The sequence below is a fragment of the Papilio machaon genome, chromosome 25 (assembly GCF_912999745.1).
Source record: "Papilio machaon chromosome 25, ilPapMach1.1, whole genome shotgun sequence".
Lineage (NCBI taxonomy): Eukaryota > Metazoa > Arthropoda > Insecta > Lepidoptera > Papilionidae > Papilio > Papilio machaon.
In genome coordinates, this window is record NC_060010.1 from 1,485,796 (window position 1) to 1,513,778 (window position 27,983).

The following is a 27,983-nucleotide window of genomic DNA, read 5'->3' on the forward strand; positions in this document are numbered from 1 at the left end:
GTTTTGTAATTGCTAGTTACAATGCATGTACCAATATTATTTACTAAAAAAATATGTTATATAAAAAACATACATGTTAAAAAATCAATTAAATTGAATTGATATTTTTTGTTACAACCTCAGTTTTTTCACTATTTTTTTCATACTAAAATGATAACTAGGACCATTTTCAAATGTAACGTTTACAAACTAACCTAACATATACAGAATTATAAAAAAAAAAACAATTGTATTACACAAGGACTTGGAATGAACAATTGCATACCAAAAATATTCAGTGAAAATTTTTCACAAATTGTAACTAAGGTTTTTGTTTTGTGTAATTTAACTCCATTATAAAATAGAAATGTAATACAAATGCTTCAACAGTGGAAACCCATCCTAAGGATTTTTACGTATGTCATGAATTGAAATGGCGGTCAGACATTCTATAGAAAGTTAAAATCAAACGCCAGTAATATTACTGTAGGTGTCTGCTATAGGCGCCAAAGCAACTAAACAGATCATAGCCACTACGATTATTAGAATAATCGGTACGTAGATACTTAGTACTTGTCTTCTGAAACTTGAGAACTGGAAAGAAAAACATAAAAAAATGAATAAATTACATTACTTAAATAATATCCCTCGATGAGGGTAGACCTAAAAAGAGATATATTGCATGATGGGTGATTGATAATTATGTAATTGAAAAATATATATTTATAAATCAAAGCAAGCACTACGTTACTAAGCTATATCTAATCTAGTAAGCAAAATAAAGACATAATTGCCTCATTTTATATCGTCTAAATCGGGGATTCCCAAAGGGGTCGATATCAAACTTAATGCATTGCTAATTCTCACTCTGTCTTCTATTGACCTAAGTTAGAATGAATAATAATTTTAAAAGTAGGTAATTTGGCCATGGGGGGCCTGAGGTAACAGTTCATTTTGGAAAAGGGGGTCACTTGTCCAAAATAGTTTGGGAATCCCTGGTCTAAATACTATTAAAAACGCAATAGATTATAGACAAAATTTTATGTTTTGTCTTTGGTGTTATATTTCATAAGATAAATTGGCAAATGAGTAAGTGACCATTTAAATTCGCGGAAATTTGCAAAAAAATTGCAGATGCGTTGCCTACCGACTAATCAACGGAAGAGAAGACGCACAGAGAAGGAGTATTGTCCCATCTTATGCATCTACTTCTCTGTTAAATCCACTTCCCCTTCCCGTCTTTTCTTTATAAGAAAAGGGTGGAAAGGGAAAGAAAATTTTAGCCAAACTAGGCCACATTCATCAGTCTAAGCGGAATTGTTTCCCACTTTAAGGTTTGTCTTCTGTGTGGTTGTGGTATTTCACGGACGAACCGGCTTTCGTGTAACACATATTGTTGGTGCTGTCTACCAGTTATTTTTTATATCTATTTTCTAAAAAAAACTAACCAAGATTACATCGTCACACTCACTGGACCAGATATTTTTATGGGACATGTGTCCCATAAAAATTACACATTAATTTACACATGTGTGTAAATTAGAATAGGTTTAGGTTTAAAGAATTTATTCTCAAAAAGACAAACAAAAGTCACTTACATGAGAACAATATCGTACACTATACATAATTACAATATGGTCGCCGTTTTAGTTATCAATTTACCTTTTTACAACAATCCAAAATGTATTGAGCTAGCTTTGATTTAAATTGATTACATGAACTTAAATTTTTAATTGATGAAGGTAACGAGTTATAAAGTTGTACTCCTTCGTATGTTATATTTTTTACACCGTAGTTAGTTCGCACTTTCGGCAGAACAAGTAGACTTGCTCGTCGAGTGTTACGCTTATTAATCTGTGATAACTTTAGAAACGATATGTTAGTGTTGATTTGTTTGTTGATGATTTTTCTTATTATAATGCAAGTACTGTAGGTATATAGTTGATTAATAGTCATTATTTTCGTTTCATTGTAGATCTTGTCAGTACTCGTTAAATATGGATAATTGAATAAAGCTTTTACTACTTTATTTTGCTTGATCTGTAGCTCATTAAGTTTAGTTTTCGAAGCACTGCCCCAGACCTCAATCAAATATAGTAGATGTGATTTGATTAAAGAATTATAAATCGTATACCGTATTTGTTGAGGTAAACATCTGTTTATGTTGTGCAGTGAACCAATTAGTGAAGTAAGCTTATTTTTTAAATAGTCTATTTGTTCACTCCAAGTCAAATAATTGTTCATTCTCAGTCCAAGGTACTTTTCGTTGGTCTTGTGTTCTAAAGGTATGTTATTGATTGTTAGTAAATTGTGTGTTGGTATAGCTTTATTTTTAGGTTTAAATATTATATAACATGTTTTGGTTGTATTTATTGTAAGTAAATTGTATTGGAACCATTCAAATAATTTATCTAGATCTTCCTGTGCCTGTATGATAATATCATGTATATTGGACCCAAAGTAGAATAAACATGTATCGTCTGCATATAATGTTAAATGACCATGCAAGCCTATCTCTGTAATGTTGTTAATATAAATAAGAAATAGTAGCGGACCCAACACAGACCCTTGTGGTACGCCGAAAGAGACTGATGCTGCCTTGCTTTCATAATTTTCTATTTTGACTACTTGTGATCTGTTATTTAGATATGATTTAAGTAAATTAAGTACGTTGCCTTTAATACCGATATTTTCTAGCTTGTGCAATAATATCTTATGACTTACTGTGTCGAATGCTTTTTTAAGGTCGATAAAAACCCCTAGAGCAATTTGCTTTTTATCAATGTTGATTTTTATTTTTGATGTAAGATCAATTACAGCAGCAGTTGTATTGCTCTTACTTCTAAAGCCATATTGCTTATCTGATATAAAGTTAAAAGAATTTAAATATTTAACCAATCGAGTGTAGATAATTTTTTCAAAAATTTTAGAGAGTACTGGCAGCACTGATACTGGGCGATAGTTACCGGGGTCTGTTTTGGATCCAGATTTATAAATTGGTGTCACCTTAGCAACTTTCAACGAGTCTGGGAATTCACCGTTAAGCATCAATATATTGAAACATTTAGCCAAAGGGTCACTTATAATGTGTTTTAAACATTTGATAGCTTTGGTGTTAATTTTATCTAAGCCAGTGCTTGAGTTTATGTCTAAATCTTCAATGATTTTACTTACCTCGTGTGAGTTGCATGGTTCTAGTTTTGATAGTTCAGGAATAAGTTTGTCTGTTTTAGTTATGAGATGTGTTGATATGTTATGGTAATGATCCGGTATTTGTTGTGCTAGTTTTGAGCCTATTGTAGAAAAGTATTGGTTAAAGATCTCACAGATTTCATTTGTATTGGTAATTAATTCAGAACCAAGAAGAAGTTTTGAAGGAGCACAACTTTGTTTAATTTTATTATTAGTTATATTATTTATAAGGGTCCACATTTTCTTTGGCTTCTTTAAGCAATTTTTGAAAAGGTTTAGATAGTAAGAATTTTTTGTATCTCTAATTTCTTTTGATAAAGTATATTTTTTCAGTTTGTACTTTTCTTCTAGAGATTTATTGTTAGGGTCTTTCTTATGCATTATCCATAAATTGTTCCTTTCTTTAATTCCATCCAAAATGTTTTTATTTATCCAATCTTTCTGGGGTGGATTAAGTACCTTAGTTTTAGTTTCTTTGTTATCCTTAATATATTGCTTTATTTTTTCTTCTAAAATGGTGTAATTATTAGTAGCATCTATGCATCTATCCGATTTTACCGATTCATATAATTTATCGTAGTTGATTACTTAGTAGCTTGTGCGTACTTTTCTGGGTGGTTTAAATTTATTTACTTGAAAGTATATTTGTTTATGATCAGACATTGGTGAATTAACAATAGCGAGATTAAAGTTGTTGCTATTGAGGTTGGTGGTGACGTGATCTAAGATTGATCTTTTTGTGGTCGAGTCTCTTGTACAGTATGTTCTGTTAATTTTGTTAAGTAATCTGTAACCGTTTTCTTGAATACTTTTTTTATACATTTTATGTTTTTTGTCCTTTGTTAATAAGTCAATATTGAAATCACCAAAAATTAACGCTCTCTTTCTCTGTTGTAATTGGGTTTCATATGTCTCTAAAAAGTCCTTGAAATTTGTATCGCCTGGATGGTACACTACACCTATATCGAGCGCATATCTTTGTATTTGTATCCATAGAAAATTATTTCCATCTTTGTAGGTTGATTCAATTAAGTCGTGTTTTAAGTTATTGTGTACATATGCAGATACTCCTCCACCTCTAATATCCGATCTATAATTGTAATAATGAGTGTAGGATGGGATCTGTAATTCAAGAGCTTGATTTTCTGTTGCTATCCACGTTTCTGTTAATAAGATGATATGGACAGTTGTAGGAATTGATTGAATGATGCATTTTAATTCGTCGAATTTACCTTTCTTTCGGATACTTCTTGCATTTAAATAGAGAAAAGTTAGCCACGATTTTTCTGTTTGTAAGTCTTGGTGATCATTTACTATTTGATAAGTTATTGTGTCGTCTATAATTTTATTTACTATTGATTGTTGGAGTTTTTTGAAGAAGTTTTGACTATATTTGGTATTCCATTAATGTATTTTATGGTTATATCTTTCTCTCCGCTACTTATACGATGGTTTAATTCAGTTTTTGTTTTTTGAAAGTAATCTCGTTGCGCTGGTGTTTGGTCGGAGAATATTTTTATGCTTGTAGATATTTTACTTTTGCTGCGTAGCACTTGCAAGGCTTCCTCAGGTTTATCAAAACAGACTTTAAGACCTCTCATTTTGCCCGGGACAAACTTGCCAATCCGAAAAATCTTGGTGGGCTTCGAAATATTTTTATTTATTTGAGATAGAATATTGAACACTTCGGACTCATCTTTGAGGGCTTTCTGTTCAGCACTTGAGGATGTTTGTTCTGGTACACCTGCAACAATGATGTTGTTTTCTCTTTTCTTCCTTTCTTGGATCTCATGTATTATCTGTTCATTAAGAGACAGTTGTTTGTTTTGAGATGACTGTGGCATTAATTTGAGTTCTTTAAAGTCTGACTCGAGTGTCATTATCTTATTCTCACCATGAGTTATTTTTGTTTCTAGTTGTGACAGTTTATTCTGCATTTGACTCTGTTCTGATGCTATTTTAGAGGTAGATAATTTAATCTCTTGGATACACGAAGTCATTTCCATTACATTAGTATTGATTAAATTTCTGGTTTGTTCATGGGCAGTTTTTAATTCGCGTATTTCACCTTTGAATTCCACAATACTGTTTTTCATTTGATTCATTATTTGTGTGTTTGTCTCGATGTAGCTTTCTAGTAAGGAAGAAATACGTGTTAGTTCATTCCGAACTAAGTTAATATCACTTGAGCATTGACAGTCGCTGCGATCTGGGTGTTTTCGCTTGCGAAAAGTAATTTGCGAGTCAATCACCTCTCCAGATATTTTTGAAAGATCAGGCTGAGATTTACTACCGCTGTCAGTAGCAGTTTTTTGCGGTGACCGCATAATATTCATAGTTAGTCTTTATAATATTCGTATAGTGAGCACAGTAATAAATGGCACAGCAACAAAGGCCCACAATAGTGCAACAAGCGTCTATAAACTGCGGTCTTTGAGAATAACGTCGTAAGCGCCGTGCAGATGGCGGCGCTTACGCGTTTTGAACTAAGCTACTTTCAATATTGAAGATGTCGGTACTTAATAGTTGCAACATTTATTTACGCAATATATTTGGTCACAATTTACGTATTATTAGTAATTAGCAGTTAATTTATCGCTCATAGCTTGACACAGTCTTAACACTTTCACTATATACACATTTAAGTTCACAAAACGCACTTTAGATTGGGTTATTGAGTACTTTTTGCGGAGCGGTTACAATACGCGTGTTATTAACGGCGACCACTACTAGAATAACTATGAGTAATGCGTGAATGAATAACCGTGGGTTTATGAGACCAAAATCTCTGTATAAAACATATCGTCATCCCTATGTTATGTTTAAACAGAGATACATGTTTTAAATGGAGATTTCGGTCTCAGAAAGCTACGTAAAGTGTATGTGTGTATGACTCACCGGTGCGTCAGTGCTGCGGTCAACATGTGCAAGTTGTCTGCGCTGACCCATCATATCCTTCATGGGGAAGGAGTTGACTCGACCGTTGCTGATGCGTCCCTCAGATACGCACACCGTTAACTGATGACACACCAATTGATAATACTGTCTATTGCTATAATGTACTAGGATCAACTCATTTTGATACTTTTACAACTATTCTTAGTCGTTATTGAGCACTAAATTATTCGAGTGGATTTTTTTTAGTTATCTAATCGATTGTTTAAGTAGGCATTAAATAACTGTGGGTGGCAATAAATGTATTAAGTTCTTTATATATCAACAATAGTGAATACTGGGCGAGGTCTAACTACCATACTACAAATCGTTTAAATTTAAAGCTTAAATAAGCGGACACTAATTTTAGAATTCTCACTATAAATCTATATTAAAGAGGACTCTGAGTGCAGCAGTTAGTAAAGGCTTATAAGATAACTAGCTGTCGCCCGCGACTCCGTCCGCGCGACATTAAAAAAAGCAACGTTATAAGTAGTCAATGTGTTCTTCCAGACTATGTTCAACATCTGTGTCAAATTTCATCAAGATCTGTCGAGCCGTTCTGGAGATACCTTCTAATAAACATCCATCCATCCATCTACACATTCATTTATAACATTAGTAAGATGTGTATTTCTATCATTTTCAGCATGGCTACCAAAATACCGTAATAAATATAGCATTACCATTTTGTTATCAGATTTGAGTGTATGGCTTTAGATGAAGAGCGTCGGTGGCTCAGGGGTTAAGCACTTGACTTTCAATCTGCAAGTCCTAGGTTCGAATCCCTCCATATACCAATATGTTTTTCAATTTACATATGTACATTTATCTGACATTCTTACGATGAAGGAAAACATCGTGATGCTGCACATATCTGAGAAGAAATTCAATGATATGTGTGAAGTCAACCCGCACTTGGCTGTGTGTTGACTATGTCCTAGTCACCTCTAACTTAGAGTAGGCTCCGAGCCCCTCAGTGGGGATGTATAGTGAGCTGATGATGATGATATATGTTTGTATGTGACTTACCGATAGTATAATATGCATTATAACATGAAAAGCGACGAAAGCAGCAAGTATATACACGCTCCAAATTGGTAACTCTGCTTTTTGTAGATATACCGCAAGGAATATTGTCACAACTGGAACAATGTATAAGGTTTTTGATGTGGAACATCTATAGGATCACTTGTAAACCGAATTGTTGGCGTGGCGACACTTGCCGTGGCGACGGGTCGCCACACTATACTGAGGTATACATATATATATATATATTATGTGTAGTAGAGTGTACGGTGTGGCGACGGGTCGCCACGCTATACTGAGGTATACACATATATATATATATATATATATATATATTTTATATTAATAAAATTATCTTTTATACATATTACTTGTACACACACGATGTTTCACATCTGCCAGGCGTCACATGACGGCTCACATTTTTTTTACAAGCTTTTATTTAGATTCACCTGTCACGATGTGTCATTAAATCTTTCAATTTTGATTCACTTCCCGATAAATTGCTTGACAATGCAATATTATGGTGACGTGGTGATGATCTGATGATGAATTTGGAAGGTAGATAGGAATTTCGTAATGTAAGGACACAACCTTATCGAGTTTGGACTCGTTTGAATTGTCTTGAAGTAGTTTTTTTCGAGGATTTTTTGTTCTTTTAACTAACAACATAATTAAAGGTTGTTTTAAAGAAAAATCTTTTATTGTATTTATATTTCGCACTCAATTTTTCGTATTTCAAGATTTATACATTCAATACATATATTAATAGCTATTATATTTTGTTTCATTTTTACTTATCGGGCCAAATAAGTTTAACGGACTGGGTTTTTTTTTCAGTTTTCAAATTTAAAGGTTATTTTTTTTTGGAAATAACGACTTAAAGATAATGTTTGGAATACTCACTAGCAAGTATATGTGCGGAGTTACCAAAGAACCAATGCAGCCAGTTGAAGATCGGTCGTTTCTTGGTGCCGGGGTGCGGTCTGAAGTATGCACCTGTAATACATGTATAGTTGTTTTCAAATATCTTGGCGGCCCAAAATCATGCCGTGAACGAGGCCATTGTCACTGTTGATAATTTCATAGCTTAGAATTCAGTACCACAATTCATACTGAGGTACGATCCTATTCTACAAAATGGTGTGACGTCACAGGTTATTTTCGCGGTAATTTGAAATTGACTTGAATTGAATTTTATTTTGTTTCTTTACTAGCTGTCGCCCGCGACTCCGTCCGAGGCGACATTAAAAAAAATGTGTTCTTCCCGACTATGCCATTCAAACAAACATCCATCCAACGAAACATTCGCATTTATAAGTATGAAGTAAGATTTATTACAATAAATCATACATTGCTATAATAAAATTAAACATTTTTCAAAGTTTTGGTAAAGAAGCCAATTTAACGGTAAGAGATATTACGGTAGATATAAATGTATTCAAGACATGAAACCTGTATACAGGATGTTACTCACCTATCGGCTGTATAAAGCACAGTATGACAGTGACGATGCCGGTGATGGCGTGCGGGTTGCCGCCGGCTGAGGACCAGCCCCCCACCTCCACCAGGATGAGGATGAAGCCCAGCATCGTCAGCAGCCACGTCAACACCATCAGGATACGGTGGTACTGGTGGGTACATTTCATACTAAAATATAGGATCTTCTAAAAGTTAAGATACAGGATGTTCTAAAAATTAAGATACAGGTGTTCAAAAAGTTAAGATACAGGATGTTCAAAAAGTTAAGATACAGGATGTTCTAAAAGTTAAGATACAGGAGATTGAAAGGTTACATACAGGGTGTTCTTAAGGGGAAGATACAGGATGTTCTAAAAGATAAGATACAGGTGTACCTACTAAAAGTTAATATATAGGACTTTCTTAAACTGAATTCTTGAAAATGTATTCATAATCGTTTAATGCTCTCCCTTAGTGTAGATTTAGTATGTAATTAAAGTCATTTAAAAAATTATAAAAGTAAATAAGATCTTATAACACTTACAGCAAACCAGATATCTTTTCCGCCTAATTGTTTTCCTACCCAAGTTTGTCTGAAGTACCTATAATGGAAAAATAAATTAAAACTTATATTTTAATTTAAAAAAAAAACCACCGAACTACCACTACTTGAAAGGGATAGAAATCAAATGACATATCACTATTTAATATCGGAGAAGTCGTTTTAGTCTAAGATCCCGCTGCAGGATTGGTGTGCTCATCGACTTTTTGTTTAAAACCAAATTTTTATGTTTATTTATAGTTAAGAGAATATATATTTACTAGGGTGCCTATCAAAATTTGGCCGCCATTATTTTTTAAAAAATTATTTTTAATTGATTTTTGGTAAAAAATTTCGTTTATTTATTTTTTAAATAAAATAACGTCTACATAACGGTAATTAATATCAAGATTCTAAAAAATCACGGTTGCCGTTGCGCACCTGGCCGCACCTCTTTGCAGCCAGGTGTAAACAGGTATGATTTCGATAAATTTATACGTTTATAACCTATTTTTATTAATTATATGTCAAATTAAAGCTAATTTTTTTCTATTAATTCTCATATAAAGTTGCTTAATTAAATCTGGCCGCAAATAAGGGTTACTGGCTGTTAAAGATAATAAATATTTAAGGTAGAGTGAAAGAGAGTTAGCGCGTAACATCATTTGTCAGACGAGGACAGCGATTGCCGGCTGTACGACGCTTTTAAGCCATTGCGCATGCGTCGAATGTTAGTGTTCTCAACTGAACAGATGCGGCATTTTTAGAAATAAGAGTTACGGAAATATAAGAATTATAAGATAAATTTATTAATTTTTTAATTTGCTTAAATGTTTAATTAATATGTAACAGACAATTAAATACTTGAATAAAATCTAATAAAAATTTTGAATAATACTTTCGCAATAAAATTTTCTTTTACTTAAGTCACCTTGGTTTTATTTTTTAATTTTTTAAATTAATATTAAATATCGACGTTCTAATTAGCAAATTATCTAACTCCTTTTTAGAGAATCTTTTATTTGTACGAAAAAAACAATTACTTCAAAATTTATTATCATTTTAAAAAACCATTTAAAATTATTTATATCTAATAGAGATAATATTTAAGTTTGAATCATTCAAATAATTTGTAATTGGATTATTGCTTCATCAAAATGTTAAAAAAATCACCCTCTAAAAAATTCAGAGTTAGACAAATTCCTAACTAGACCGTCGATATATCAAATCAATATTAATTTATTGTTGCAATTTTTAAATTTGTCATTTTGAAAAAAATTACATATTTTTGGAGTATTTATTATAAGTCGTCTCTATTACTCCCCGGTGGTTGAGAACACTAACGTTCGACGCATGTGCAATGGCTTAAAAGCGTCGCACAGCCGGCAATCGCTGTCCTCGTCTGACAAATGATGTTACGCGCTAACTCTCTTTCACTCTACCTTAAATATTTATTATCTTTAACAGCCAGTAACCCTTATTTGCGGCCAGATTTAATTAAGCAACTTTATATGAGAATTAATAGAAAAAAATTAGCTTTAATTTGACATATAATTAATAAAAATAGGTTATAAACGTATAAATTTATCGAAATCATACCTGTTTACACCTGGCTGCAAAGAGGTGCGGCCAGGTGCGCAACGGCAACCGTGATTTTTTAGAATCTTGATATTAATTACCGTTATGTAGACGTTATTTTATTTAAAAAATAAATAAACGAAATTTTTTACCAAAAATCAATTAAAAATATTTTTTTAAAAAATAATGGCGGCCAAATTTTGATAGGCACCCTAGTAAATATATATTCTCTTAACTATAAGTAGTTATAAAAATTTGGTTTTAAACAAAAAGTCGATGAGCACACCAATCCTGCAGCGGGATCTTAGACTATTTAGGCAACAAGAAATCACTATGGAATCTACACACAGTGCAGCACGTCATCTTTCATTAAATAATTGCTATTTATATTTGGAAGGCGTATTGGCGTGAATATTGTAAATTAATTGCTATTTTTATTTGAAAGGCGTATTGGCGTTAATATTGTAAATTAATTGCTATTTACATTTGAAAGGCGTTATATAGTATAAGTTGTACTACAATTAACTCACCTAGCAAGAAGTATACCAATAGAGGCACTACCAAGCCAGGCGAGCAGCATGAAGCTACCATGCAGCTTGATGAGCAGCTTGCTGGCTGCAGCTGGAGCACCCACGGTGGCCAGCGCAAGAGGTGTGCCTGTAGACTCGTATGCGAGGGAGTGGAAACCCACGCGGTCTGGCTCTGGAAGATAGAAAGAGAGATTTAGAGGTAGAGACAGATATTAAAATATTACTCTGGAGATAAGAGAGTATTTTTAAATAATTTACCGTTAAAATATGGAATGTAAGAAACCCAATGTTCACCAGAGGACTATCTTAAAAATATACACATAAATAAAAATACTAACCTTTCATACTATCACCAGAGACAACCATCAAATTATATTTATTATTCGCCAAATCGAAGGTCTGTCCCATCACCACAGACACAGTGTCCCGTCTAAACTTGCAGTACAATTTACCATCAATTATAGAAGATTCTAGCAATTGTACGATATCTTGAGGCGAATCTGATCTTCTTACATAAGGTTCCGCTTTAGGATAAGTCCAAGAAGTGAATAAAGTCACTCTGCCGTTGTCATTTCGTATACATTCCATGGCGCTGTCTTCGCCCATTTTATTATCTGTGCTCAATCCTGCAGCGACGTATTTAGGATTATCTGTGCCCTGTATTTCGAATGTGTAAGTGTCGCCAGCTACAAAAACTGCGACTATAGCTTTACAGTTGCCACTTTTAATGCAATTTTGAGGCACACCGAAACATAATTTGGTATCTTCGCAACCTTGATATATAAGATCAGGTTTTGCTGTTGTTGTTTTCCTCTGGGATGTGAAAGAAAATTAATTTAATATTAATTAATGTTATTTATTTTACAGTCAGATTTAAATAGTCAGCTTACGTTAGTTTCTGTGGTGGCTGCTGGTGCTGCAGGTACTCTGGTGGTGACCGTAGGCTGCGTGGTGGTGATCACAGTATCAGGAGTCACCACTTCTACTACTGGTGATTCAACGTTCTTCCAGAACGTTGCATAATTCTGAGCTACAGTTGCTCTGTTAAAATAAAACTTTGAATTGTTTAAAAATATATAACTTCTAAATTAATCTCTATATATAAAAAAGAAAGTCGTGTTAGTTACACTATTTATAACTCAAGAACGGCTGAATCGATTTGACTGAAAATTGGTGGGCAGGTAGCTTAGAACCAGGAAACGGAAATAAGATAATTTTTACCCCATTTTCTATTTTTTATACCGCGCGGACGGAGTCGCGGGTAAAAGCTAGTTTAATATAAAGTTACTTGACAGAGGACATCTGTATACATTTTTTTCTTTCTCTACATCTAACTTACGTGGGTTTCCGAGACCTGTCTCTCTGTTTTCTCTATCTCTATCTCTGTTTTCTCAAAAAAAATGACAGAGATGACAATATGTTTTCACAGAAATTTTGGTATCAGAAACCAACGGTTAGTAATTTTGTTATCAAATAGGAAAATATTTGTTAAAAATCGAATAAAAATTGCCGAGATTAGCGCAGTGAAACACATTATTTAGTTCTATTTTGTTAATACAGAAGTATTTATATTCTCACCTAAAAAATATCCCTCCTAAATAATCATCAGGTGCCTTCCATTGAAAGGTGAGCTCTGGTTTACCTTCAGGATTGGTGTGTGTCACAGAATCGTTATAACCTCTGCAGCTTATAATCTGTGTCATTTCTGTATTAGGAACTTTTGTGAAAGTACCCTCTATCGTATCTGGATTCTGGGAAACATTAATAATTTTATATTGCATGAAAGATAATAAATGTAAGACCTGTCGTATTGTACGGATCAGAATGTTGGGCCACCAAGGTTTCGGATGAAAGAAGATTGCATGTAGCTGAGATGCGTATGCTAAGATGGATGTTTGTTGTGACAAGAAAAGATAAAGTTAAGAATATGTATATCAGAGAAAGTTTGAAAGTAGCGCCAATTATCGAGAAATTGAGGAGCAGAAGGTTAGCGTGTTTTGGATATGTTATGTGGAGGTATGATGACTACACAAACAAAAAAGTAATGAGATTGAATGTGGATGGCTATAAAGGTAGAGGAAGACCAAAGAAAGTATGGATGGATTGTGTGAAAGAGGATATGCGTAAGAAGGGGGTAAATTCAGATATGACGGCTGATAGAGATGTATGGAGGAGTAGTGCATACTGTGCCGACCCTCAATAGGGATAAGGATAGGTTGATGAAGATGATGATGATGATGATGATGAAAGATAACATGGAGTAGTAATGAGATATAATAATTTCCTTTAGAAGAGTTACTTGAAAATAGACATACATTTTTTTCATACATGTAACTGTGTATTGTTGTTTTTTGAAAATTCATCCACCATCTAACGAAATTATAGACTGGTAGTACTTAAAAGTAGTCATAGGTAAGAAAGTTTTCTTGGAACGTTAACAAATTTATTCAACTCATTCGTTATCAATATTTGTCATAATTTAACCGCAACACAGCGGATATTGTCTAAAATTGTCTCACCGACTCACACAAATGACGTAATGCATTATGTTAATTAATTAAGAAACGGCTTAACTCACGTTTGATCGTCCGGTGACGGCACCGATTAGTTTCGGACCCATCGGGGGTCCATCTTCAGGGCGAGTGACTAGTCGGTGCCGTCACCGGACGATCAAACGTGAGTTAAGCCGTTTCTTAATTAATTAATTATGATGTCTCACGAAAGTTTAAACAATTTAATGCATTATGTATTGGAAATTACTCATTTAATTTTGTATAGATAATTAAAATGGTTTAATTAGTGTTTACGAAAATTATATTTTAGAACCTGGATTTTAAGTACTAATTTTTTCCTTAAAACTCTACTCTCTAAACTTCTAAACCTACGCTAAACCTTTGTTAATCTAACTAATATAAATGCGAATGTTTAGATGGATGTTTGTTTGAAGGTATCTCCGGAACAGCTCAACGGATCTTAATGAAATTTGGCACAGATGTAGAACATAGTCTCCCATTTATTTCATCCATCAAAGAATTGTTGTGGCCAATGATAACGGTGCAGCTAGCAATGAAATCTTTAAAAGTTGCCTAATATTTATTAGTACTGTTTCTTATAGTATTTACCTGAACCTGTCTGGCTTGTAATATAAATCCTCCTATAATAACAGGTGCACCTAACGCGCTGCCGATGGTTACATTGAGAACATCGCCTTGCCGAACCTGAGATGATGTATATATCGCATAAGGAGGTACTGAGGACTGCGCCGGTATGCCCGAATGACGCGGCGTCTGGTCTACACATGCCTGGAAATTAATATTGTATTTTAACACTTCTTTGTTAAATAAAAAAACAGCCTGATTGTGGCTAAAATGCTCGGTTCATATCACGCTATTATAGTAGGACAATAGCCTTATATATAAGTTATTTTTGTCTTACCCCAGGAGGTGCTCCCGAGCCGTACTGTTCTGAATACTTGATGAGAAGAAACACCGTCAATATAAACCATTTCATATTTCTTTTCCTTGGTAGCATATTTATCTGAAGAAAAAAAGGAAAAAAAAGTTACAAATAAGTATCTATATTTAATTTCAATCCAATGCCGGATTTAAGTATAGATAAAGCGAAAAATGAGTTAAACAGAGAAATTATTTGGGTTTTGGAATGGAAATAAATCCATAGAATTTCTGTCCAAATATATCGTTAGTTCCCTTACCTAAATCCCTATATAAAACATATCGTCATCCCTCTCATTATACTAGACAAAACAGTGACAAATATATGTTTTAAATTGGTCTCAGAAACCAACGATTAGTCATGTCCTGTCCGGGTTTTGTTAATAATAGTTTTTTTTTTTAAACAAAGCACTAAACCAGAGAAATCGTTCTTTGTTTTATTGGAACAAAGTTCCGATAGAATAAGACATTGATTGAATTGAATTCGTATTTATGAGTTTTCACTGTGTTAACACATGTATAAATACATATTGTTATCTCATATTTGTTATACAGAATGAGAGGGACGACATATCTGTATTCCCGCAGTGGTAAACCTCGGTAATGTTTTAAAAATATGAATTTTCAAGGCTACATTTATATGCACAAGATCATGGTGTTTTTTATTTATGCAGCAAAATGCAAACATAAAGAAAACAAACAAGGAAAAAAACATAAAAAGTAGTTAACTAGTTATGTTAAGTACCTATCAATAAGAAAAAAATGTTCGAGAAATCTTTGGCGCAGTATAAAAAGAATTTGAATACAATAGGACAGGACATAAAAGAATCAGGTTATGCTTATGGTTGTCGACTTTAATATGCGTAGACTCAAAAACTGGATACAAAAAAAATACAATGACCAGTGACTTGTCAACCCTTGATTACGCAGACGACGCGACGAAAAAATACCTCTTGTAACCCACCTACGTACTCTAATCGGAAAACATCGATGTGAAACTCCTAGCTCGTATTTATCACGCAAGCGTGAGGTGGCAACTCTAGTTTTATCGTGAAAAATTAACAATGTTGCCAACATTTTATTTAAATATTATAACTCTATTTGTTAATTAAAAAACCAAAAAATCCGACTAACCGTATTTATTGCGCTCAGGGAAGAAATATAAATCAAATAATACTTCGTCAATACGTTTCAATCTTTTAGATTACAGAAGTCAAGTCACGATAGAAGTCGACAAAAACCAAGGAGGTCCATCAGTTAGGTGACAAAATTTCACAAGTCATGATTGTAAACGTACAAAATACGCGTCCTGCCGGGTGTAAAGACTTGTATACGCATAAACAAGACATAAGGAAGTTGGATAAGTGAACGGTAGACATTTTAAGGTCGTTACTGACGCTTTGGAATACTAAGTCATGACTAAACCGGCACAATGTCAATTGTACTGAATTTATTTGTCAAAACTTGAGGAAATATTACATAGAGTTATTTTTTTCCAGTATTTGAAATCTAATCTAGTCTTAGTTTCAATTTATGATTAACTGAACTCAGCATGTGTTGCAATGGTAAAGTCAAAATAGTGTCAAAAGTTACTGCGATACTTCGAGTGGGTGATTTCTTCGATTTATACAATACTAGCTTTTACCCGCGACTCCGTCCGCGCGGAATAAAAAATAGAAAACGGGGTAAAAAATTATCCTATGTCCGTTTCCTGGTTCTAAGCTACCTGCCCACCAATTTTCAGTCAAATCGATTCAGCCGTTCTTGAGTTATAAATAGTGTAACTAACACAACTTTCTTTTATATATATAGATAGGACCGCTTAAGTTACTGTCAAAGAATGTAGCAGTAAAATATCGAAATGGCCACTATTCTATAAACAAAAAAAAAACTTTGAGACCCCGAATCTCTAATGCAACCTACATACATGGTCAGCATTTCTAATCAGAGCCTTCTAACCAATTCTTAACCTGGCGGAGAGGAGATAAGTCTGATCACGAGGGCTTGGTCTTCAATCGAGAATTGTCGAAACCATTTTCATTACTGCTAATTTTTTTATCGAATACGAGTAAAAAGAAACGAGTCTACCGGTGTGTTTATATAAGAAGTACAGTTAGCCACTGAAGTGTTACCAAGTATTTTTTATTGTTCATTATTTTGTAACTTGTTGACGACTTAATTGGTGGATAATTGTTGTTTCTAAAGAACGTTTTCTTTTGTTTATCACTTTTTTTACTCATGTGCATGATCTCTGTTAGACGTTAAGTCTAAATAATAAAAATAGTGACTAAATGAGTACAGGCAAAAAGATTCCTAATAAACATTTTTTTATATTTTTAAGGCACAAACTTGCAAAGGATTTATAGAACCTTTAACTACTTCAATAAACTAAATTATAATATTTAAAATTACATTTATATTCAAACGATTCGGACTTACCAAAACCTTACCTTCAAAATTACCTGTAGCCTTACGCTTTTGAAATATTAATTACGAAAAAGATACGTAACACTTTTCACGGTCACTGTACTTCCGCTATTAATCATTAGTCCGGATTTAAAAGGAATGTCGTTCATTTGCTTTAATCTGTGACTATAGAGAAACGGACTACGGCAAAAAATTGCTAATGTACTAAATATATTCCGCTATTTTCCGCGGGGGCTGAGATTAGAATTCCAACCACACACTTGCGTATCATGCTGATACTTATGTAAAGTTGAAACGTTTACACATACCGAGTTAAACACGCACAAAAGCAGCACGCAAGCAAGTTTAGAACTATTGTTCTTATTAATATTGAACTATTGTTCGTTTCTATTTGTCAAAGAGGAATGCGCTTGACAAGTCCTGTTCCTTAAAAGTCAAAGATTATAAAAGAATGTCGAATTTAAATAGATTGGATATTTGCAATTTAAATGAGGTTACAACAGTTTTCTAAATAGCAAAGCTCGACTTCGTTACTTGGTATAAATTCAAGGTATATAACTTACTAACCTTTACTTTATAAGTACGATCAGAAAAACTGGCGATATTCCACCTTAAAAGCGACAGTTGTTTGAAAGTATTGAGACGACGGCGCGGAACAATAACTAATAGAACGCAGCTTTTAAATGTGTTTGAATAAGGTCTGAGGTACACAACCAATTACTTTTGAGGATTAAGCCGTCTTTTGCGTAACTGCTACCTAATTTTTATTTGACTATAGATTCAACTTGTTTATTTCACAATAAGTTTTGATTAATTTACAGTGTATTTCAATTTCTGAAGCACCACAACCGTATAATGTTTTAAAGAAAATCGTTGCTGTGTTTATGAGCAGAGGAAATCCAAATGTACGGTTTTTAAATACTTTGTAAGTAACCTATTCAATACCGTAATAAGTCAACAAAGTCATTCTAACCAGTTCGTTTAAGAACATCGTTAAAATTATATTCGTGCTAGTCGAAATAACCAACTGTGGACTCGAATTAATTGTTAAACCTGTCGAATGGAATGAGGTCAATACGTGGTCTGAATGATTTACGGTAAGATTGTGAGGTTTTACTAAAGGTTTACTAAATAAAGATGTTAATAATAACTATATCATATATTATTTTAAGCATAGGACTATCTAGGACTATATGACAAGGATATCTGACCCGGTGAGAAAAATCTTACTAATATTATAAATGTGAATGTTTAGATGGATGGATGTTTCTTTGAAGTTATCTCCGGAACGGCTCAATGGATCTTGATGAAATTTGGTATAGATGTAGAACATAATCTGGAAGAACACATAGGCTACTTATTACGTTTTTTTTAATTCCATGAGAACGGATTCGCGGGCGATATTCAAAATAAATTATGAGGTCATCAGCGCCCTCTTGTCAAAGTTAAAAATGTGTCACTAGACCCATTTCGTACTGAATCTGTCAAATTAAAAAGTGACGACAACAAGACATTATTTTTTTTATAAGAGAAGGGGCAAACGAGCAGCGGGAACACTAAGGTGTTCATCGATGCCCATGGACATCTGCAATACCAGAGGAATGGTTATACGCTCGCTTTTTGAAGGACCCTAAGTCGTAGCGGTTTGGAAATACCGCCGAGGACAGACCATTTCACAACGCGGCGGTACACGGTAGAAAGCTACGTGAAAACCGCACCGTTGTGGATTGCCAGCCATATTTGCTACGATTTTGTTATCTCTCAGTTTTATATATTTTTTTTTACTATGGTATTACCAACTTGATAACCTTATGTAAGTAGAAGTAGAATTTTTATTGACCACAGATTCTTTATTAATTGGGAACTACGTTGTTTTCGATTTCACTGAGTAATACATTGCAGAGAGCGTCGGTGGCTTAGGGGTTAAGCACTTGACTTGCAACTTGCAAGTCCTGGGTTCGAATCCCACCATGTACCAATGTGTTTTTCGATTCTCGATTTACATATGTACATTTGTCCGACGTTCTTACGGTGAAGGAAAACATCGTGATGCAACCTGCACATACATATTCGTGAAGTTAACCAATCCGCACTGGGCCAGCATAGGCTCCACTCGGTGGGGGCGTGAGCTGATGATGAATAATACATAACTAGTGTATTCTAGCTACAAAAGTACTAAATTATACTATGTCAGGGCATTGTATGTGAGTGCATTGACTTCAGATCGATTGTAAAAGTATTATAATATCATACTAATATTATAAATGCGAATGTTTCAATGGATGGATGTTCGAATTCATAAATCGACCTTGAATGTCGAAATAACGTATAATACATAAAATGCATATATAAAGTAACTTTTTTTACACTTGTTAATAGCTTATGACACAATATTAATTAAACAGACATTGAGGAAGAAATCACAAACAATCAACTAATTTTTGGCAGACGTCCAATAAAATCTGAATGAATCAGCTGCAAAGGAAATACAATCGTATTTGTATGAACATAGAGTTGAAGTTATATAATCAATACGCAATCTAAAAATATCAATGTCTTATAATATGCGTTCCAACAGAGGGTTTTCCCCGAATGTAGAGTTTAATTCTAAATTTGAATTTCCTCAAATTTTGTATATTAAAATCCACGTACACACATTGCGTAGAAAATAAGTTAAATTATTTAACTATACTAATAAAGAGGAGACGATTGTTTGTTTGTTTATTTTACAAAAAAAAAACAAATTTTTAAAAAAATCCTTTCACTGTTGGGAAGCTACTCTATCCCCGGGTGAAATAGGCTATATTTATTACTTTTTTAAATTTTTTTTTTTTTAGTTCCACTCGATTGACGAAGTCACAAGCAACTGCTAGTAGATAATAAATTGGCGCAATATAAAAGGAAAAAAAAAGCAAGGAAAACTTCGAGATAACAACTTAAAAAAACAAAGATCTGCCTTTTATTTATAGTTCAATGGCCAAGATATTATTTTTAAACGCAAAAGTAAATAAATACTACTGTAGTAAAGATTTTTAAGAATGTTAATAAACGCTTAATTGCTCGTTTGTTTAAAATCTTAAAGGAATTTTTTTAATGTAAGAAAATAAATTATGTTAGCCTTGACCCAAAGAGATTCAAATATTACTAGTTATATAGCGAACATTACGAACACTTTCCTTTTAATATTTTACGCATAATCGCACATAGTTACAAGCTTATCTGGGCGGGTACGAGAGGCGCTACAAACGAGGTAAGTTCCGTTAGAAAACATGTAAAACATATATGGCCATAGAAAACGCCATAAAAGAAAAAAAAAACATGATAGTTACAGTACGAAAAGAATTTTCTGACACTTTTTTGACGTTGACTGGGGGGCGCTAGTGTGCTGTTGGAATTTAGTTTGATTTATGCCCACCGGATCAGGTAACTTTGTGTTAGACAGCCGAAACTCTACTAGTAGCAGTTTTATTTAGAGTCCGGTTTGGTCCAGAATATCTCTTCTATTGATTTACTTGTATTTTAAATGTCATTGGTCGTACATCACATAACATCTAAGATAAAATTTCCGTCTATAGACTGCCTTTTGAAAGTTGTATTTACTTTGAAATTTGTTTTCCTTTCACTCTTACTATGTAATAGAAAACCTACTAGTATTTTTTTAGTAGATTTTATTTATGTTTGCAAAAACATCATCAATCCAAAGCAAGAAAAATCTGCAAATAATTCGAAGGTTGTATAAAACAGGAAGGAGTATGCTTGAAAGGAGTATGATAATTAAAAAACAAACACACTCGTTTGATTGGAACTTTATAACCCTGGCACAAAATAACATTGTTATGTTTTTTTTTCAAACAGATAAAAAATTTGCCAAATGTTGTACAGAATACAAATCAAATAAAACTTCAGACTCTAAAATTGGCCAAATTGTCAAAGCTCATTAAGGTCATGATAGAATGGACACACAATAACCTCTTAATATTCAACCTTAAAATGTTTCGTTATCTCATAATGTTACGAGTACTACGTGAAAAATAAATATATCTAATATAAGAACTAAAGTAAGTCACCCTTTATAAAACAATTTACCATTATTTAAGGGTTCTTTTAATTATTGCTTCACCGTTACTTTGGCCTGACCTGAATTGGGGTACATACATTAATTACAAAATAGTAGAAACGTTTCTTCGAAATACACGCGATGTTAAAACATTAAATATAACAAGGGTTATACTGTAACCCAATTCTCAATAAATAATTAAGTTGATAACTTGTACGAAACTAAAATTACTCGCGTCTTCGTCTGTTAAAAAAATCTATTAAAGCGTTTTCTAAATTGCGGTTTTGATTCAAAAGAAGGTTGAAGTCGTTGAATTTTCGTTAAATTTTAATTTAGGCTATTAAGATTGACGTTCTTCAGATAATATAAAAAACTAGCTATGGTACTCGACTCTTAGTAGTCTATGTGTACTACATGTACTACATCTATGCAAAATTTCAGCGAGATCCATACAGCCGTTCTGGAGATCATCTTTCTAACAATCACACATCCATCCATCCAAACATTCGCATTTATATTAGACTAGCTGTCGCCCGCGACTCCGTCCGCGCGCAGTTAAAAAAAAAAAACAAAATGAAAAATAGATGTTGGCCGATTCTCAGACCTACTAAATATGCTCACAAAATTTCATGAGAATCGGTCAAGCCGTTTCGGAGGAGTACGGGAACGAAAACTGTGACACGAGAATTTTATATATTAGATACATATGTACAATCTCGTGGAAAATGGCACACAAAAATGACAAGAAGGTTACCGTCTGACAAAGATTTTGTGACACTTTTTAACATTGAAGAGGGAGGCGTTTATGTACTAATGTACTGTACTAAGTACTTTAGTTTCCCTTTTTGCTATAGATTGTCAGATTATCGAGTCAGATTTTCTATATTAGAACAATACTTATTCATCTACCAATTGAGTAGATTACATTAATATCTGTTTGTTGTTCCATTGTCCAAACAACGTCTACGTTACGCAAAGCATTCAAGCATTTGCATAAACAATTCGCGGAGAAAGTACAAGGCTATGGATTGCAATGCGTACTACGCGTGCGGGTAACATTTCTACACAACTACATGTGATAGTTAGTAATACTAACACACTATATCCGTGAAAATCCGTTGATGTAACATATATATTAAACACTAGCTATCGCCCGTGACTCCGTCCGCGCTGAATTAAAAAGAAACATGTAATTAGTAGCCTATGTGTTCTTCCAGACTAAGTTCTATGTCTATGCCAAATTTCTGCGAGATCCATGCAGTCGTTCTAAAGATACCTTCTAACAAATATCCATTTATCCATCCATACATCCAAACATTATTGTTATCTATATTATTAGTAAATAGGGTAATGTTTTTGCGGATTACATGAACATTAAATTGCGTTGTTACCTCCTATTGTTGAACGACTGAATCAATTCGTATTTTTTCCCTAAGTGTTACAGGGTTACAGTCATTCGGATTTTTACTTACTTACTTACTCCGCTGGCGCAGCGACCCAAGTGGGTCTTGGCCTCCGACACAAGAGATTCGGATTTTTAGGCTTTTTAATTAATAAACAATATTATCCAAAGAACGAGAGGATGACAATTTGTTTTTTTATACAGTGTTTTGATACAAACACGCAGTAAACTTATTGGTTAAAGTTTAAAGTGCAGCTATTCCATTGCTTTTTAATTTAAAAAGTTATCTACAAATTCCATTGCGTTTAAAATATTGTCATTGTCAACCATTAAAGTTTTTATAAATAATTACGTAGTGGGCACAACGTAATGGCCGTACAAACCCGTCCACCTTGAAGTTCAAGGTTCGATAGTTGTGAATGGGTTTTTTTTATTGCTGGCTGTATTCTTAAGTAAGTATAACTCGGAACGGAACTTATTCAACATTTACTAAGATAAATTTAAAAATGATTTAGTAACGTACAAGCATAATTGTTATTTTTTATAACAAGTTCCAATTTCTCGTTACGATTACATTCGATCGTTACGCTATTTTACCTTTATTTTTTTTATTATTTTCAATATCAAATACTCATTAATATCGACTTGATCGACTAGTTATTAATAAATGCGTCTTTGTTAATATAATACGTCATAATTTGACAAATTTGGCTCAGAGAAATTGCAGATCTGTCTCATAAAAAAGAAAACCCTTTAAGTTTCTAGAACTAAGTCTCTATCTTTAGGAACTTTTATGATTGTGGATGGATATTTGGTAGGTTCTAACTGTGCACGTTTTCTGTAAAAACCCTCTAAATAAAAAATACTCTCATACCTTTTCATTCTCGTTGAAAAAAACTGAGATAATGTTTGTATACAATAATAAACGGTTTTGAAAAGACTGTAGGAAAAGTTATTCAAGCAGTGATAAATTGAATTAAAAAAAATTGTCTAAAGCAAACTACAAAATGATTTGAAGACGAGAATAATTGGTTGGAGAAGGGCGGGAAAATATGAATTTTCATACCTTTTATGAATCATATTTATAACTTTAAGGAAAACGTTATATACATTTATATATAATCATTATTTCGCACGGTTATATTTTTACTATAAATCTTTCGTATAACCTTTTGTTTTATAAAATAACAATTCTCTCCCACGACTTAAATCATTCAAGATCTTCATACAGGAATGTGTTTTTATAACTTGAGAATAACTTATACCTTTGTTATTGTTAAACTTATGTAAATAATTAATGACGTAGTTCTATCTTTAAACGCCATTATGTGTTCAGACTTAGGCAGTTGGCAAGAAATTAGCAATGAGCGGGGCGATGTAATCAAAAGTATAGCATAGTACAACGAAGCGCACGAAACGAGAGGGAGCTGAGTAGCAATTATGTTTACATCGTCCCATTAGTCGTTCATTTAGTAGCGTAGGTTTTTGAAACTAAACTAACTCTGTACGAAACATATCGTCATCCCAGTCTTCTCCTGATGTTTATATCAATAACGTCTGCGATCGAAATGTGTCACAGAAAGAAGAATAATGTGTTTAAGAGCTGTTAGACTTCATTCGATTCTAATTTAATAAATAAAATTTTATAATTCACTTTATTTTTTTCATTTACTATCAGGCCCACCTACGAATTCAAAATTTAATATGACCTTCTGCAAAATTGAGTTTGACACCTGTTTTAAACAGAGATTCTGGTCTCTGAAACCCACGGTTAGAGCTGTCTTTTGTTTTTAAAGTTAAAGTCTAAGAATGAACGCAATTTTTTGTGAATGGGACACCACAAACGGCTATGACTGTACTTTCTTTATCGTGATATGTTCTTCACAAAGAAAATCACGAAAATCCCTGCACCTAACTGTTTAAACTATAAAAAATTAAATAAACATTTTTAATCTGTGGCATCAGAATTTTATACTCTAGATAACGGAATAAAATGTTGTAAAACGCTACAAAAGTAAAGAAAAACCATTTGATAAGGTTTTAAATTAATTAGTTGATCGATTGTCTATTTATATAAAAGTCACTGACCTTTTGTTTTTATCCAATAGTAATCTGAGAAAGAGAATTTCCCGTGTTATTCACATTACAGTAATTATAGAACGCTCTCAGCCGTGATGTATGGGGAAAACCGCGTGTAGAACGAATCGAAATGAAGGTCTCTACTAATAAAGTACAATCTTGTGCAAAAGTGTTGATAATATTTTAATGTTGAAATTTCTTTTTTTTTAAAGAAGTGTACGTCTTCTTGTGATTTAGGTGACTTCTAGCCCATTTGCCATCGTTTACTATGATAGATTTGTTGCCTAGTTTAATAAAGATCTTTAAAACATCATTCGCTTGAATCTTATAAGTAAAATCGTAAAGAAAAGTAAAATCATTAAAATTAATGTTTTGTTTACGTGACATTTTCGTGCAGTAGAGTACATTCAAGTACCGTAACGCACAACAATGGCGCAGTGTCATCGACACCTTGATGATATCACCAAGGAACTGAGGTCTGTTTATCTCAGTTTGATTTAGCATTTACAAGCCAAGGACTTTGGGTTAATTGTTTAATTGGTAGTCTTGTAAAACTATAGGTTACACTTCGTACGCTGACGTCGAAAACCTTTTGGTTCCCTTACTATTGTTATAAATGCGAAAGCTATGATGGATGAATGAATATTTGGAACTGCGTAAATCAAGAATTGCTGAACTACTGAAAATTTAAACAGAAATACAGTTCTATCCACTTAGGTTTTCTTTCTTAATGACACGCGGGCAAAGTACGCGACAACTAGCTTTAAAATAGGACGTCGTTAATCAGTTTTTAAGTGACAAATACATTTTGTACTGACAATATTGCACTCTTGTTCGTAGATTCTAGTATTTATAAGAAAAAATATCGTAATCCAGTAACTTGATACAAACACACAAAAATGTGTTGATCAATATTGTATTAAATTGCAATCAGCTGTCAATCTTTTATAATCCATAGAAATCTATTATTAGAACACGCGAATTAAATTTACGTAATTTAATTTCGTACTCAAATTGCTTTGTAAATATCGTTTTTCAGATTCCTCTGTAGCAAGAATAAACAAGTCTATTATAGAAATCTGCAATTCGTTTCTTTTGCATAATTTTGTTTACCTCTTTTCGATCCAACCGGGAAATTAAGTAAAGATAGGAATTTCAAATTTCATAAATATTGTGTGATTAATTGTTGGTTTCTGAGAACAAAACCCCTGTATAAACCATGTCATTCCTCTCGTTATCTTTCACAAAACAAAGATAATAATAGGTTTTTTTACAGGGATTTTGGTCTCAGAAGCCAACGATAAGTATTTTTTATATCTTTAGGTGGCAAACGAGCAAGCGGTCACCTGAATCCGCCTAAATGGCGAAACGACCGCTGCCCATAGACATCCTCAATTGCAGATGCGTTGCCTACCTTTAATCGACAGAAGAGGGGACGCACAGAAAGAGGAAAGATATTGTAAAAAAAGGGTTTCTTATCTTAAAAAAATGTTTTATATGTATTTTTTCTATGGTTAAATTTGAACGTTGAACATCTTAATTATTTTGCAGAAGACTTAATTAAAGTTTCTTAACAAATAAACTTTTTAATACTGAGATACAAAAGAAACTGGTCAATTCGGCCGCCATTGTTCCCGCGAAAAACAGTGTCAGTAACGTGTCAAATAGTGTTGGCGCGCGAAATCCTTGACAGCCAAGACCTTCATGCTTTACTATCGACTTTAGGTTTTGTCTGACTGTTAGAAATAAACAAAAAATCGAGACTACAAAGGTGATTCGATAAAGTATTTGCTACTTTATACTTTTTTATATACGAATACAATGTATTCGTGAAACTGTCTGAATTAAGGAATAAAATAAGGGAAGTGTGTTTTGTTGTGTTTTTTACAATGGGTATCTAATCTAAGGTGTCGTGTCGTCTAGTCATTTTTCCCAAATCTCAAACTACCCTTTTTGAAAATAGAATATTTTTATTTCTAGCTATTAATTTTGTGACCTTTCCTTCTAAAAATCACTTCTAAACGTAGTAATTTCCCCCTCGTTGACCTCGTTATCGTTGATTAAAATTATCGTAAATTAAAGGTCGTTGATAACAAAAAAAAAAAATATTGGTAGAACGTAAATTAAAAATTGTTCACATCGTCTCAGTATTTGTTAGGCAACACCATGATTGCACAACAAATATAAAATACTAGACTCGTCGTTTCCGACAAAATGAGTATGACCAAAACACCGGTAAAATAGTTTTCCCTATCATTTCTTTTGAAAAAAATAAAACAAAGGAAGCAATAAGATTGTAAAGGTAAAAACTCACGGTAAAATTTAATAAGATTTTTTTTATTTATTTGCAGAATAAATAAAATTCAAATATCAACCAGTATGCGAATCTGTCAAGGTCATTCAAAAATCATTTTGTCATTTATCGTAATTTGCGACCTAACTATAAAAAAACAAAACATAAGTTTTTTTTAGAGTTAAAAACAAGGTGTGCAACAGTATAACGGAAGAGGAAGCCACGGAGGACATTTATTTAGTACCAAGATTTTCCTGTTCTCACTAACTTCGAATTGTCTGTGAAATTTAGTGACGTTGTATTAAGATATTGTTGTCTCTATTTTTGTTAAGAGAATGAAAGGGATGATCATATGTTTTTAAAGTATTTTGACAGTGAAAAACCACTTCAGTGCCACAAAACAATATCGATGACAAATACCGTTATCATTAAGTTTGTTTTTAAAATTCACAGTAACTATGACTTACTGAATGTGGTTAAACAATTCAATCTAGATATTCAATTCAGTCTAGATAATTTAAATACAACTTTTGTTAACTGTATTTAAAAGATTTGTTTGAATTAAATTGAATAATGTTTATTCAACGGCATACTTTTACAATAATTGCTATTGAAGCAAAAATATGAACAGGTTAGTAAAAAAGGTCGAGGGAATATTTGATATTTATAAGACTTTCTTTAAGTTTTTAAGATCGATATTTTGTTAATATTTAAACTAACAAATAATTAGTTATGTTTTTAATGTATTTTCAGAGCTAAAATATAAAAGTGACTTCGATCTCACATTTCCAAGGTTCTGTTGTAGGTTGCTATTGCTTGTAGTATGCTTACCAAAAACCGGTTTAACGGGCGTAGTAGTTCTCAAATCCAATACAACGTGTGTAAAGTTTCTAAACACAATTGAAAACAATTCTTAAAAACAAACTTTTCACACGACACAGTTGGAATGTTATTTGTAATAACACAGAAAATACGAAAATTAAAATATCAACATTACAGTTTATTTTATACTGAGTTTATATTCATGAA

At 33.0% G+C, this 27,983-nt stretch overlaps 1 protein-coding gene across 1 annotated transcript; it reads right to left on the reverse strand.

Annotated features, from left to right (window-relative positions):
• Nucleotides 1–318: 318 nt before the first annotated feature.
• Nucleotides 319–27,921, reverse strand: LOC106713266 (putative ferric-chelate reductase 1 homolog). The gene is made up of 13 exons (XM_045684186.1): nucleotides 27,786–27,921; nucleotides 14,680–14,781; nucleotides 14,367–14,546; nucleotides 12,823–12,995; nucleotides 12,135–12,285; nucleotides 11,583–12,057; nucleotides 11,245–11,416; nucleotides 9,140–9,197; nucleotides 8,612–8,765; nucleotides 8,041–8,133; nucleotides 7,138–7,250; nucleotides 6,070–6,189; nucleotides 319–573 (listed from the first exon to the last, which is right to left on the reverse strand). Exons 2-13 carry the CDS (start codon nucleotides 14,773–14,775, stop codon nucleotides 445–447), a joined length of 1,914 nt encoding a protein of 637 aa, XP_045540142.1. The 5' UTR covers nucleotides 14,776–14,781; nucleotides 27,786–27,921; the 3' UTR covers nucleotides 319–444.
• Nucleotides 27,922–27,983: the final 62 nt, after the last annotated feature.

Bases quoted from the DNA above. Each gene is read 5' to 3' on its own strand.
- LOC106713266 (XM_045684186.1), bottom strand. From the start codon at position 14,775: ATGCTACCAAGGAAAAGAAATATGAAATGGTTTATATTGACGGTGTTT. The intron at 12,996-14,366 runs GTAAATACTATA...AATGTTTCCCAG, and splicing joins TACAAGCCAGACAGGTTCAG to AATCCAGATACGATAGAGGG. The intron at 574-6,069 runs GTGAGTCATACA...TTTTCTTTCCAG, and splicing joins ACCGCAGCACTGACGCACCG to TTCTCAAGTTTCAGAAGACA.